A 13,303-nucleotide genomic window follows, 5' to 3' on the forward strand; every position below is an offset into this window, starting at 1 on the left:
GTGTCATGCCTTTTTTTTTTTTTACTTTTATCATGAAGGAGGCGTGGCCCAAGGTATGTTCGTGGTCTATGTTCACAATGACTTTTTCACTGTATCCGCAGCAACAGCTGGCAGGCTAATGGTCGGCTAGCTAGCTAAGTGCTGCTAAGTGTTTTCTTGAGCGTTGATGTGTTTAGGTAATATCCTACACATGTTTACTTTTAAAATATATATACTATAATACAGAATAGAAGATATATATACTATAATATCTTAAGCAAGATATTGAAATGATAAGATTACACCAATAAATTTAATACTATTCAATTTTATTTATAAAGTGCTTTTAACAATGTCATTGTCTCAAAGCAGCTTCACAAAAATGAAAGAATCTTTTAGAAAAGAAAATATTTGGAAGTGTGTATATGTGAGAAAATGTGTCTAGATAATAATGAGATGAATGAATGAATGAAATGTCTCTGATGAGCAAGCCAAGGGTGACGGCGACGGTGGCAAGGAAAAACTCCCTGAGATGGCAATAGGAAGAAACCTTGAGAGGAACCAGACTCAACAGGGAACACTTCCTCATTTGGGTGATAACAGATAGAGATGATATAACATCATGTGTGTTATGCAGCTGAAAGTACAATATAACAGAAATTCTTTAAATTAACATAAAGTCCAGTTCAGCATAGGGAGTCAGTAGGTGCAGAGGGCAGATGGGGTCTGGATCACTTGGAGCACAGGGGCAGGATGTGTAGCTCCAATCATAATAAGGCAGAATCCAGCTGGAGTTGGTCCTTCTCTGGATGCCTTAGGATCCTCACAGGGTTGGCCTTTGTCTACTGAAGCTGGTACAATCTCCAGATGCCTCGGGATGGGTAGAAAAGTACAGGACAGATGGAGAGAATTAGCGTAGTTGCCATTCAGGATAGATGTACTGAAGTATCAAGTTATGGGATGAGTTACGCGTATGCCAGATTAAAGAGATGCGTCTTTTTTTTTTTTCCTTCCCTTTTTTTCTCTTTTTTTCCCATCAAGAAATGCGTCTTTAGTCTACATTTAAACTGGGAAACTGTGTCTGAGCCCCGAACACTGTTTGGAAGGCTCTTCCAAAGCTTTGGAGCTAAATATGAAAAAGCCCTACCCCCTTTTGTAGATTTTGAAATTCTGGGAATTACCAGAAGTCCAGAGTTTTGTGATCTTAAGGAGCGTGGTGGATTATAGCGTATCAGAAGACTGGTTAGGTATGTGGGAGCTAAACCATTTAAGGCCTTGTATGTCAGTAATACTATTTTGTAATTAATTCTAAACTGAACAGGTAGCCAGTGCAGTGATGATAAAATTTTTAGTAACGAATCAAACATGGCTGCCTAACATTAGCTAGGCTGCTAGAATGCAATCTAACAATAAAGCAGTTCACCTCATTTTATTTAGCTTGCTAGTAAACTTTGCTAGTGGCAGAGTGGAGTGTGTTTGATTAAATGCTAGTTTATTTATTTTTGATTAAAAAAAAGGTTTTATACTGAGCTTAAAAAATTTAGCCCGACCCTGTGTTTTTTTTTTTTTTTTGGTTCTTTTCAAGACATTGAATAAAAAAAAAAAAATCAAAATCACCCAGAATCCTTAGAGATACAAACTTTTTTTTCCTGTTTCTCAAATTAAAAGTTAAAAGCAGTTTATTTGAAGACGGCCCTTTTCTTCTCCGACACCTCAGACTAGATTATATAATCCATATTTTTTGCGCTTCATACCCCTTGGCTACACTTTGTTCTAGCGATGTTATCTCTCTGTGAAACCAGCCAGCAGTTCTGGGTGTGTGTGTTTTAATAAATACCTGAGATGGAGGTGAGCCACGCCCTGAGTGAACCTGAGCAAAGGGTTGAAAATGGTTCAATACATGAGAAAGTTCTGCTTTTACAAAAGTTAAATACACAAATCAAATGTGAACTTTATTACAATTAAACGTAAAATAAAAACGGTTATGCTGCTAATTTTTAAGCCACGCCCATTAACCTGGTTTACATGTTCAATGTAAAGCTAAATTCTGTATAGTTTCAATGAGATTAGCTTTATTGTGTTTACACCGCGGTGAAAAAGGAACATTCTGAACAACAAAACTATTGTTTAGATACGTTTGATTCGAATGAAGTTAAAATCAGCACGAAGTCCAGCCTCTGGATGACAAAGCGAAGGATTTTAGGAAACCCCCTTTTGGAAAGCAGTTGAATTTAAACAGTTTGGTTCACATGGTGGAATGTGCTTGCAGTGTGAGCGTCTGTATGAAGTGGGTTACTCCATCAAACGCTCACGTCCTTAGAGGAAACACGTGACGGTTGAAAAATAGATCACTCCATAGATCCGGAAGGTTATGGGAACGAGGCTTTTATTAGAATGTCCCAGCGTCCTTTGCTCCAGTTCTTAAAGCACAGATGGAGCTAAAGTTTTGCTTTTAAAGAAAAAGGCTCATTTACAGTCAAAGAGATTCTTACACACATCGCAGGGAAGCCTGAGTTATCATAAAAATACGTAATTGTTAGAAATGGGTAATGTTTTATTATTGTTTTACTTTTTAAAGAAAGTACATCTATAAGATAATAATAGGGGACGCGTAGCCTCAGTGTCCTCGATCGTGATTTTCATGTCCTGACTTGTCCAAACCTATTTTGTTCCTTTAACCTGACAGGAAGTGGTTGCGTTGAATGCAGTAGAACCTCCTGTCAGGTAAACTGTGGGTAGGTGTGACAGATTTACCACTCACTAGCTTGTTAGGGTTAGTAGCTTTTTAAGTATTCTTCTTAAATTACAACAAGCCATATGATTAAACCATATGTTTGGTAATTCCCACAACAAGCTAACCTAAGAGTCACAGTGACTAGTGTATCTATCGTATTTTCCATCAGCGTTATCCCACTGCTTTTTTAGATCAGAGTGGTTTTCTCAACGTTAAAGTTCTGGCGAATTTTTGGTTGAAGGGTTTTCTAATGGTTTTAACATTCATCTGTAACATTGCTGCAGATCTTTAAAGTCTTAACATTAACAGAACTTTATGGGACGCTATGCGAACATGGTTGTGTTTTTTTTTTTGTTTTAATCATCATTTCAGACATCACAATTATTTTCTGACAGCTCTAAAATCTATAGTGTCATCCATTCAAGTTCAGATCGTCACCTTAAACCTAAGAGGAATGTTCCAAAGAAAATTGATGTTACATTTAGCTATTTTATCTTAGTTATTTAGCATTGTGACCTCACGAATCCACGGTCGAGGGTTCAATTCCCGCCTCCCATCTGTGTGTGGATGTTCTCCACATGCTTGGTGGGTTTCCTACGGATACTCTGGTTTCCTCCCACAGTACAAAGACATGCATCTTAGGCTGATTGGTGTTGGTTGTCCTGTATGTCCCCTTGTGCTCGAAGACTCCTGGGATAGACTTAAGATCTCCTGCGACCTTGTACAGAATAAGCTCTATAGAAAATTTATTAATGATTGAATATTAGGTGTTTATGTCGCACAGTTGCCTAGGTGTTATCACCTGCAGAAGTTTAATTTCCCCATAACATATTAATTCACTGTCAATAGGAAGTGTTTGAATGAGGGCAGAAATCTTTAAAATTGTGAATTAGCTTAGCTTATTCTGATTATTAGCATGGGTCTAGACCTGAACTTACACACTTTTGTGCTGAAATCGTTTAATATACTTTTATTTATTTAGTAATTTCTTTTGTAAAAAGTAACATAAACACTTAAACACATATTTACTAAACTGAATAAATGACTACGTCATTCTTCCTTTTTTCCTTGCCCACTATCTGACCCCCCACAGAATCCTCCACATTCTGCACTCAACACGTGTGTAAAATCTGCTTTTATGGAAACACCAACAGACTTCCCAGCCCAGTCTCAGAAACCAGCCTGTCTCCGCAGCCTGTTCCAGCTGTGCTGGTTACATCCTCAGCCGACGACTCATTCAGCAACAGGATCTCCGTTCTTCTGTGTGTGACCTGTAGAGGATATGAGCTGTGAGGAAGGATCAGTCCACACAACATCCTTATGAAAGGAAAACAGGCATGCTACCGTTTCAGCCGTGTTCGAGTCGTTTTCCTCTGCAGACCCACGCCTTCCTTCCTGCACATCGCTCGCTTCTCAGGATGCAGAGCTACAACCATCCGTTTCTCACATCTCCAATTTTGGAATTAATATGTTTCCGAAAACATTCAGGATCTTATTGTATAATATTGTATTTACTGAAATATATCCAAAACCCAATATACACAAAAAAATTAAAGTCTTATGAATTATGAATCATCTTAAATCTGTCTGTACCACACAATCGTTTTTTTTTTCTTACAGATATACAGTTTACCATATATGAATGATGAAATAATTTGATTGTAATTGAATTTTGCAGTCTCACCCTGTATCAAGATAAACTTTCTGTGATGTCCCTCTACAGATTTCTATGCAGAAAAGAATACATTTTGTGTTCGCATCCACAAATTTAGTATTGAAAAATCTATTACTGAACATTTGTTGCCATCCATACACATACATGACTATGTTTTTTCGTATTTATTAGAAAGATTTGTGTATCAGTATTATATCAAATAAATCTCTGAGGAAAGATTATGATCCAGACTAAAAGTATGTGTTTCTTGTTAAATAATTTATTAGCCTTTTAAATATATAATATTATAATATGATTTTGTAAAACACTTTATAAATAAACTTTATTGGTAGTATACATTATTATATAGATTTTACTTGTTTTTGCAATGTTATTAAAAGAAAAAAAAAAGCACACTGGTTAGCACTGTCGCCATGCATCTCCAGGGACCGGGTTCGATTCCCGTCTCTGTGTGCATGGAGTTTGCATATTCTGCCTGTGAATGTTTTTTCACACAAACCAAAGGCACTGGTGTTCCCAGAGTGTCAGTGTGTGCCATGTGATGGATTGCATGATTGTACACCCATCCAGGGTGTATCCCACCTAAGTCTCCTGGGATAGGCTCTAGCCCCCCTGTGTAAAGTGAAAGAGTGAGCTTATTTCTATATTTCTCTCTCTCACACACACACACTCAATATCTATCGAATCAAATATGTATATAAATGATAAGGTTATATATTATGCACTTTATAAATAAAAAGAAAAAAAGATGATTTTGATTGATATTTAATAATGATTGTTTTTTATGCAGTAAACTTAAAATAGAACATTTGTTGGGTTAAAACTAGAAAACAGTTAACAATACTGTACATATTTTAACTGTATAATGTAAAGCATTGAACTTGAAATGGCTGCCTTAAGGAGGTGTCTGAGGATTGTAGTGGGCGTGGCGTACTGAAACCGCACGCCGATGTTCTTCTTCAAGTGTCGACCAATCAGATAAGCACGGCATTCCCGAGATCTGGGTTGCCATGGCATCGTTTGACGTCAGCGCTACTCAGCCCCTGCCCCTGCTCCAGGGAAGCTGTGAGTGGGTGGGAGACCCCGTGGATGCGTCCGGGAAGAGCGCGCGGATTGTGAGTGTGAGCTGTGCAGCAGGAAGATCACCGGCCTGAGGTAAAGATTCGCCTCCATTTTGTTTTATAATCATTTATCTTGTTTTAGTTTTTTTTTTTTTGTTATGTTACTTCTGGATTTTTAGACGTATTTGGTATTCTTGTTGTCTTTTTAGGGCGTTTTTAGCAAAGCTTATTGTGTGAATCTGCCTGTCAGCCATCAGGAGCAAACAAACAAAATAATATTAAATATAACAACGCTTTACTATCTATATATGTATATAGAATACTTTTTGTTAACATTGTTAACATTTTGAGCATGCATGCACTAGGTCTGACTGTGCATTTTACTAATCAGATTTCATTCAGGTCTAATTTAAGGTAAGGTGTGTCTCTCAGTAATTACACTGACACTATTACAAACATTTTGCATATAAATACTCATTTTATACATTTAATTCTTCCGAAGTTAACACTTTAACGTATTTTATATGTTGGTTATCTTTAATACGTTAATATGTTCTAATAATATACATGTCTCTATAGACCTGATCAGGGAAATCACTTTAATTTAATTACTAAAATATAAAAAATATATTCTGTTATTTTTTTTCAAATTGTAAAAATAAAATGTTAAGCATTTTAATTTATTTAAAAAAAGAAGATAAAACTTGTCATTAAAGTAGTTGCCATAAAGTGAATGCATTTGTGACTAAATGTGTTGATTTAAAAAATTAATAGAAAAGTTTTAAAGTATTTAAGAAAAAAATCTCAATCTGTTATTTTTATAACTTTTAATTAAAGATCGGATCTGCAATTGATGCCAGCTATTTTTGATTTTTAACAAAATTCAGTTTCACACCATTTAAAAAATTTTTTTTTACCGTTTGGCTCCGCCCACTGTGCTGTGATCAGTTATGCAACTTTACAGCTTTTCCGAGCTTGAAGATCCTGTTAGCATTGCTATACCAGCTATAAACAATCGCCCCCTCACTGTAGATGAACCTTACCTTTTTTTTTTTTTTTTTTTTTTAAATCTATACAAGTTTCAATAACAGAAACCTAATCGACACCCTCTGACCTGTCACATCATCTCATCACTGCTCTTATTTCTGGTGTCTCCTCCATAGAAAGCGATCATCATGAATAAGGGCGAGCTTGTGCAGAAGGCCAAACTGGCCGAGCAGGCCGAGCGTTACGACGACATGGCTACCGTGATGAAGCTGGTGACGGAGAAGGGAGAGGAGCTGACAGACGAGGAGAGGAACCTGCTCTCGGTGGCGTACAAGAACGTGGTTGGGGCATGCCGCTCGGCGTGGAGGGTGGTCTCCAGCATCGAGTCGAAGATGAAGACGGAGGCCAGCGATAAGGAGCCGATCGCCAAAGAGTACCGGGAGAAGATCGAGTCCGAGTTGCAGTCCATCTGCAACGACGTGCTGGTGAGAGTCACTCAGGGATTACAAGTGCACTGAAATACATTGACGTAGGGTGCCAATACTTACTAACAGCAATATTATACTATTTTACAACAATACCAAAACTTATCTGTGCGTTTTGTTGTTGTTTTTCCTTTCTTTTAAATATCTATCATTCATGCTAAATCCACACACATAGCCAATGAACCTGGCCGCGGCTGGAGGCAATGCACATGGTGTGAAAATGTCGTACGGATCTAAAACGCTGATAACACGTTACTGTGGTGCGAATCTGTTGGCACTGACAGGTCTGCATGCTCGCACAAGCACTTTCAAAAATGCACACAGGCCCAGACTCAGCCAAGCATTCGCTACGGAACACACTCTAGCGCACAATAAAAAAATTAAAATCAGCCACCGCAATAGTGAAGCCAAACATAACCATAATTGTTTTACATTGAGAGAGGAAGGTCAGTGCGAGTGTCCTCTCTGAGACAGTTCCCTTCCTCACTGCGGCTTCCCCCTCACCTGTTTCTGTTTAAAACCTGCACTACACCACCATCTGACCTATCAGTGTCTCAGCATGTGTTTTCTTTTTTTAATTGTGTGTGCGTGTTTTTCAGCATCTCCTGGACAAGTTCCTAATCCGGACCTCGTCCCCCGCCGAGAGTCAGGTGTTCTACCTGAAGATGAAAGGAGATTATTATCGCTACCTGGCTGAGGTCGCCACGGGAGATACCAAAACCAGTAAGGATTTATTTTTACACCACACACACACACAGAAAACAAGGCGTACGGATATGCAGATGAATAGAGAGATAAACGGGTGGACGTATTAGGAAAATAAACAGATGTACGAGTAGATGCGTACGTAAGTAGACAGATGAATGAAGAGTAGAGAGACAGGGAAAATGTTACATGAACAAATATAAAGCAGTACTGCTAGAGAGGTTTAGAGACAGACAGAAGGATTAGGTAGAGGTAAGTGTGCGGACAGACAGACAGACTGAGTTGAGCAGACACAGCTGGGTGGACAAATGTGCGCACCTAGACGGACAGACAATGCAGCTGTATGGATGGACACAGATATACTCATCTGGATGCACGGGCAGACTGGCACAACTATATGGACGGGTAGACCGACTCAGTTAAGCAGACAGAAAGTCAGACACAGCAGGACAGACAGATCGATGCAGCTGGATGGACAGACAGACACACGGGAAAATGTTCAAATGAAAGATGAACAGACAGATGGTTGGTAAGATGGCTAGACAGACCGGCAGAGAGACATGAGGGAATGACTGATCTTTTTTTTTTTTTTTTTATTAATAAATTGTGTAATTTCTTTTCTTCAAGACACTTCTTAGCATTTCCTAACTTTCATACACCTGAATATTCCACCCATCTGTGTGACACACCTACACACACAAACGCACACGTACGTGCACTGACTCGCTGAGTTTGACGGTTTCCTGCCCACTGAATAGGAACTTCAGGAGCAGGTCTCGGCTTGTGCTCCACACCCAGCAGGGGATGAGAGCGAGGGAGAAAAATCTGAAACTCTCACAGTTTTACAAACAGCAAAACTCTCATACACTACTGCTACTACACACCAAGTGTGAGTGTGATTACATCACTAATCAAGCACAGCTTGATATTTATAAAGCCATGAACTGCTCGAGCATAAAACCTAAAAAATGGGATAAACTCATGTTTAAAGCTGTGAATCATGGGCAGACTGTTGATTCTGTCCATTTTAGGGCATTGTGATATTCTGGGTTGTGTTTTTTTTTCTGTTAATTTTCTGTTTTACAGTCTAATCCAGTAGGTGGCGGTATTGTACCAACCACCCATAAAATTGAAAGGAACATCATGTGATACTTCTATAAATTGCGAGTATTTGTGAAAGATAAAAGCGCTACATATTTTCTGAGGAAGCCGCAAGATATAATAATTTTGGACTGTTCATGTAAATCATTTTATAAAGTGTGACTTGCTAACTAAAAAACAAATGGTCGATTAAGCTACACAGCTCTAATAATTCATAATTAGGGATGCACCGATACCGGTATGTGGTATCGGCCTCTATACCACATTTTCTAAAGTACTCGTTAAAAGTCCCCCAATACAGAGGACCGATACCACGGTCTGAGAAATGTCTGTTTGAGTGGCGTGTAAGGGGTTAATCACTGGCGCCGAGTGCCCGCCCCCAAGGCCCTTGGCTGCAGCTCAGAGCGGGGAGAAGGCGCGGCAAGACATGTCAGCCGTGTGGAACTATTACAAAGTAAATGAAGACGACAAAACAAAGGCGGACTGCAAATTGTGCTCAGCGAAATTGTCCAGAGGATGCTCAAAAAGTTGCGCATTTAACACAAGTGATTTAATCAAGCACCTAAAATCCCAACACGACAACGAGTACAAAGAGTTTACCCACGCTACTAAACCAACACAACCCACCCTGCAGCAAACTCTTGCAAGACGAGAGAAAATGTCCAGAGACAAACTAGGCCCTTGTTTTTTTTTATTAAATTATATGACTAACGCTGTTACCTGTAAATTTAAATCATGTTTTTATTAAGTACTCGGTATCGGCGAGTATTGAAATGCAAGTACTCGTTTTCCCAAAAAGTGGTATCGTTGCATCCCTATTTATAATCACTTGTTTCTTTTCTCTCGTGTTTTCTAAGCTTGTTCTGTCTGGATGTTTCTCTTTAGGCATCGTCGAGAAGTCCAAGGAGGCGTATCAGGCCGCTTTCGACATCAGCACAAAGAACATGCAGCCCACTCACCCCATCCGACTCGGCCTGGCGCTCAACTTCTCCGTCTTTTACTACGAGATCATGGGCTCGCGTGAGCAGGCCTGCGAACTCGCCAAGAAGGTAAAATAAAAACTGTCTTTGCTTTGTGTTACACCCACACACGGACACACAGGGTGCCTGTGCTGGACAAGGTTATGGTCTAATCGCTGTTGCTATAGTTACCGTGCAAGCCATTATTCTTCTGCTATCATTCCATTATTGTTAGCTCTGTAGCTGTTTAGATGTCAATGGAAGTCGGTAGCGCTGTGTCCTGTTTTCCAAGGAGGTGAAAATCAGGGAAGTGTGTCATGTGATCTCTGAGGAACAAGAGCGGGACAAGTTTGAGCACACCTCTGAGCTTCGTGCCAGTTTGGTGTGTTGGAGTGGCGCCTGTTCGGCAACTAGTGCTGAGATGATACATTGGTGTCTATAACCAGTGTGTGTCTGTGCACGAGTGTGTTACTGTTTATTCTTTTCTCATAACGGCACATCACTCAGTGAGCACAATGAAACAGCATGCAGAGATCTCATGAAATCTAGTTATGTTAGAGCTTTATCGCTGACACTGGAGACTCCTTTCATAAAGGTTTATGTGTAGAATCCGCTGGATGAGAGAATGAGCATTAATATAAACCTTTCTACTGTTGGCGAGAGTTAAAGCTTTTTTTTTTTTTTTTATTCTTAGAGCTCTCAAATTTGTGTATGTTGATGTTCCTCCTTTGTAAAACACACAGTCTCAGTCGTGGTTTTAAATTGACCATGTTTGAATGGAACGACCCCTTTGCTGACGGGCATTTTTCAAGCCAATCAGAACGCAGAACCTGGAAATGGGTGGGAAAATATTTTTTTGATCGCACCAACAATTTATAGTGTACATGTTTAAGAATTTGATTAGCGATGACATCAGTGTTCAGAGCGTATAAGTTAAAACACAGTTAAGAGCTAAAGAAGGCTAACTATTAGCAGTAAGCAGCTAACTTGCCTTTTTATCTCTATCACCACACAATAATGGATCTGTTGCTATGTAGTTTCACAGCATGCCTCAATTCAGTACACCACTTAACAAACAATAATTTTTTAAATAGTAACACTGACAGCTTCAGGATCCATACCTGCGCTGTAGTATTTTGGAAAAAAAAGAGTTGGAATTATAAAAACCTTCCTGCTTAAAACATGGCGACCCCTAGGTGGAGCTGCGACAGCTTTTTGTGTTACCTAACAGGAAAGACATAGCTGATGAGCAGGTTTTTTTTTTTTTTTTTTTTTTAAGCGAAAGCAGAAAAAAGCCATTTTAAAGGAGAGAAAAGGTGTGTTCTTATCATGATTGCATGCACACACACATGCAACAGAGACCCGTGCGACTTTCCAAAGTGATCACAAAGAATGTGACTCACTATGTGACTGATCACTATCCATAATTTTCCGCACAATGCACTGAGGTGTAACTGCAATGACTGACTGGGTTGTGTATGTTTATCATAAAAACCTGTGTGGTCTGATGTAGGAAATGTGCTCTTCGTGACATGAGGGTCGTGGTCTATTGAGAGAGAGACCTGGCCTGTTGTGTGTTTGTGGTCTGGTCTGTTGTCCTTTTAAATATTTTCTAAAAACACAATGTGTATGTTATTGAGTGATTATAACCGCATCAACATTTTAATTATTTTTTTCCCCTCTCTCATTTTCTCTCTCTCTCTTTTGCTCTCTGTCTTTCTCTCATTCTCTCCCTTTATCTCAGGCATTTGATGACGCGATCGCTGAGCTTGACCAGCTGACGGAGGATTCATACAAAGACAGCACACTGATCATGCAGCTTCTCCGAGACAACCTGACAGTGAGTGTCCTGTTCTGTCCTAGTGTTTCAGCTCGCTCTCTGTTCACGACCTGAATCTGAGAAATCTGATGAGGTCATTCTCTTGATAGTTTGGTTAAATCATAACGTAACTGGATAATAAGTCTGGTATGAGTGTATTAGCCACAGAGACACTACACTTAACAATGGTATTATAGCTTTTATTATTAATTTTTATGTACAAAATCATTAGTTACAACAGACACCAATGTCTACGAGGGCTGTTCGAGTCAATGCGGAACTTGATGTAACCGTCTTCTACACTAATACACTGATCCCAGCGGTTTACCAGTGCTTGGATACCATTAACGTAGAAAGTTGCCTATCGGACTTCAATTCCTAAACGCTGGCTTCCCAGGAAGTCCTTGTGGAAATGGCTTGGAGCGAGGTCAGAGCTGTACGGGGCATGTGGCGGTCACTCCCAGCCGAGTTCCTGTAATGTGCAAGTGGTGTTTTGAATGATTGTGTGTATAGTTCCTACAGACACACACGATGTTCCCGACTGCACTGGTCTCCGAGCCACCTCGGCCGGGAGCGTCATTCACAGACACACAGGCTTCTTTAAAACGTTTGCATCGTTCAAATATTTTACTGCAGCCAAGAGTCTCGCCACCGTACTCTGCAAAGTTCTTCTGTAAAGTTTTCCATAAAGATATTAAAAATAAAGATCAGTAATGTTAGAAGGAAGAATCCACATTTTTTAAAAAAGGCCTTTATTAAGGCCTATATCTTCACACCGGTGCTGTGGAGTAAAATAACTGGATCAAATACCTTAGGAATTGCTTATGATGTTTTTTTAAAAGATTGTGACTGTGTTTTGTTTTTTCTCCCCCCCCTCTTTTTCTTCAGCTGTGGACTTCAGACACTCAGGAGGAGACGGAGGAGGGACGGGAAAACAACTAAAGAGCAAGCAGACGAGCAAAAGAAAAGCAAAGCAAAAAAAAAAAAACGCTGAGAGCCTAAAACACACACTCTGCTCCTCCGCACCAGCCTCTCCTGTTTGTGTGTATATATGTGTGTGCACATGTTTGTGTGTGTGCGTGCGAGTGTGTGTTGAGAAGGGTGCGGTTGATGTAGAGTTTTGATTATTCCTTGGGGCACAAACTAGAGGGAGGTATCATTTTTATTAAACTGGACGTGTGTGTGCGTGCGCGCTTTATACCTACATGTAAATGTTTGTGTGTGTGAGAGAGAAAGTTTGCCTTGATGTGAGATGAAACTGAATCCCTGACTCCAGTCTGTACTGATGTAACGATGTTAAACCCCTGAATCATGAGAACTGCTGAACTTTGTATCGGTTTGTGATAATACCTGGTGTGTGTGTGAGTGAGTGATGTGTGGAGGAGAAACTTGTCGCTTTATCACATGAGAACCGTTTAATCACACACCAGCTTTTTAAATATCTACATTCGATTTCTACTTGAATTTGAAAACACTCCCATGTTGTGTTTAGCGTGTGTGAAGTCACACACTCCTTAAAGTTGTTCTCTATGTGCTACTGTTAGGAGTTTCTTTGCACTGTCGTTTTCTATCTGTCTGTCTGTCTCAGGTCAGTTAATCAGGGTTAATGAACATCTCCTGCATTAGTTACAGTGTGTGTGTGTGTCAGTGTGTTAGCGTCGTTGTCAGCGTTAATAATGTGGGAACTGTTCATTTCAGCCAAATAAAGAAAATCACAAACCAAAACGTCTCCTGGTTCATTTTTTCTGCTGCATGTCTGTTTCTTTGTCTCTCTCTTGCATCCCTCGATTAATCTAGT

At 39.6% G+C, this 13,303-nt stretch overlaps 1 protein-coding gene across 1 annotated transcript; it reads left to right on the plus strand.

Annotated features, from left to right (window-relative positions):
- Positions 1-5,441: 5,441 nt before the first annotated feature.
- ywhaz (tyrosine 3-monooxygenase/tryptophan 5-monooxygenase activation protein, zeta polypeptide) lies at positions 5,442-13,230 on the plus strand. Its single transcript, XM_053492500.1, has 6 exons — positions 5,442-5,543; positions 6,613-6,921; positions 7,521-7,644; positions 9,613-9,776; positions 11,431-11,526; positions 12,394-13,230. The coding sequence occupies exons 2-6, from the start codon at positions 6,625-6,627 to the stop codon at positions 12,445-12,447; spliced, it is 735 nt and encodes a 244-aa protein (XP_053348475.1). The 5' UTR covers positions 5,442-5,543; positions 6,613-6,624; the 3' UTR covers positions 12,448-13,230.
- The last annotated feature ends 73 nt before the right edge of the window (positions 13,231-13,303 follow it).

The sequence above is a fragment of the Clarias gariepinus genome, chromosome 3 (genome assembly GCF_024256425.1).
Source record: "Clarias gariepinus isolate MV-2021 ecotype Netherlands chromosome 3, CGAR_prim_01v2, whole genome shotgun sequence".
Lineage (NCBI taxonomy): Eukaryota > Metazoa > Chordata > Actinopteri > Siluriformes > Clariidae > Clarias > Clarias gariepinus.